General features: G+C 39.4%; 1 protein-coding gene across 1 annotated transcript; it reads right to left on the reverse strand.

The window, feature by feature from the left end:
• Positions 1–202: 202 nt before the first annotated feature.
• On the reverse strand, positions 203–1004 carry LOC115972125 (protein NIM1-INTERACTING 1-like). The gene has a single exon (XM_031092285.1). It carries the CDS (start codon positions 910–912, stop codon positions 529–531), a length of 384 nt encoding a protein of 127 aa, XP_030948145.1. The 5' UTR covers positions 913–1004; the 3' UTR covers positions 203–528.
• Positions 1005–1406: the final 402 nt, after the last annotated feature.

The raw sequence follows: 1406 nt of genomic DNA on the forward strand, positions 1-1406 counted from the left end.
TATATATTTTAACTTTACACATTGCCCCCTAGGAAAATAGTCCAGCTTCGCCACTGGCTATAGGTTGAAATTATATCTAGAAAAGTTAATTTGTTATATAATTAGGTGGACACATATTCCATTAATTTCACTGAAGTAGTTGATAAGCAAGTAATTTGCTTATTTGGTGTTCTTACTTTTTTGCAAATTAAGAAGAATTTTATGCAACAAAAAAAATTGATGTTTGTCCAAAAAAGAAATAAATATATAAATAAAAGGACCTGGACCTCGATTTCATACATTTATCAGTTCTACAAACGTAATTGATTGTGGGACAAAAGTAAAATGTCACCAACTGCATATACTACTGCATAATGATTGTGATTCTACAAGGCACATGATCAAATGGTAAGTGCTGCAAGCAATACAGTATTTTAAAATACCCTTCTCACCATCAAAATATGGTTGATTGGAATTGGAACAAAGCCACTTCTAGTTTCAACATGTAATCATCACCACCCTATATTCCAAACTTTGGTCCAACATAGACTACAGTGAAAGCCTTAGGTCTAAGCTTTCTTTGTCATTTCCTTTCCGATCATCAGCTCCTCCTTCTCTTCTAGAAGAACCCACTAAGGTCACGGTCACAGGAGGTTTCTTGAACTCAGCTGCTACACCCTCTTCCAGGAAATCTTCATGTTGGAACGAGGGCTTCCAAACTGCAATTTGCTTCTTCTCTTCCTCAGCAAATTTACTCTTCTTTCTCTGGCTGTTCAATGCAATATTATTCGAGCTATTTATCAAATGCTCACGTGCCTCGCGAATACTTTTGATAAGAGCAAAGAACTTGTCAATTTTTTGCTCTTCATCCTCTTCTTCTACTTCATCATCATGGCAAATCTTTCTCTTCTTGCTTGAAGTTGCACCCTCCATGATGTGATATGACTGGGTATGTGGTGTGCAAAGCACTGCAGCTAAAGGAATAATCCCAGAAAGAGACTACAACGTGCTCTTTCTCGGTTGCTTCTACGCTACTTCTGGGACATATTGCCCAATTATATAGGGGTCACGGTCACGGTTTTCAATGATTACGCGTACAATGTGATGCACAACTTAACACTGTGATTAGATAAGGAATTCAAAGATTAACTTGGTCACTGAGAGTAGTTCTGGTGCCATACCTTTATGCACAATTTTGTGCACAACTCGGCCACGTGACAAGTTGTGGTTGGTGGAGGGGTGATGGTGGTGTCACACCTTTATGCACAACTTTATCTACAACTCGGCCACGTGGCGAGTTGTGGTTGGTGGAGGGGTGACCCACCATCATCCCTCTATCAACCACAACTCACCACGTGGCCGAGTTGTGCATAAAATTGTGCATAGAGTTGTGGCACTAGAATTATCCTGTCACTAAACCCTCTAAA

The sequence above is a fragment of the Quercus lobata genome, chromosome 12 (genome assembly GCF_001633185.2).
Source record: "Quercus lobata isolate SW786 chromosome 12, ValleyOak3.0 Primary Assembly, whole genome shotgun sequence".
In the NCBI taxonomy this organism is placed as follows: Eukaryota; Viridiplantae; Streptophyta; class Magnoliopsida; order Fagales; family Fagaceae; genus Quercus; species Quercus lobata.

Excerpts from the sequence above, each read along its gene's own strand:
- LOC115972125 (XM_031092285.1), bottom strand. The coding sequence starts at position 912 with ATGGAGGGTGCAACTTCAAGCAAGAAGAGAAAGATTTGCCATGATGAT.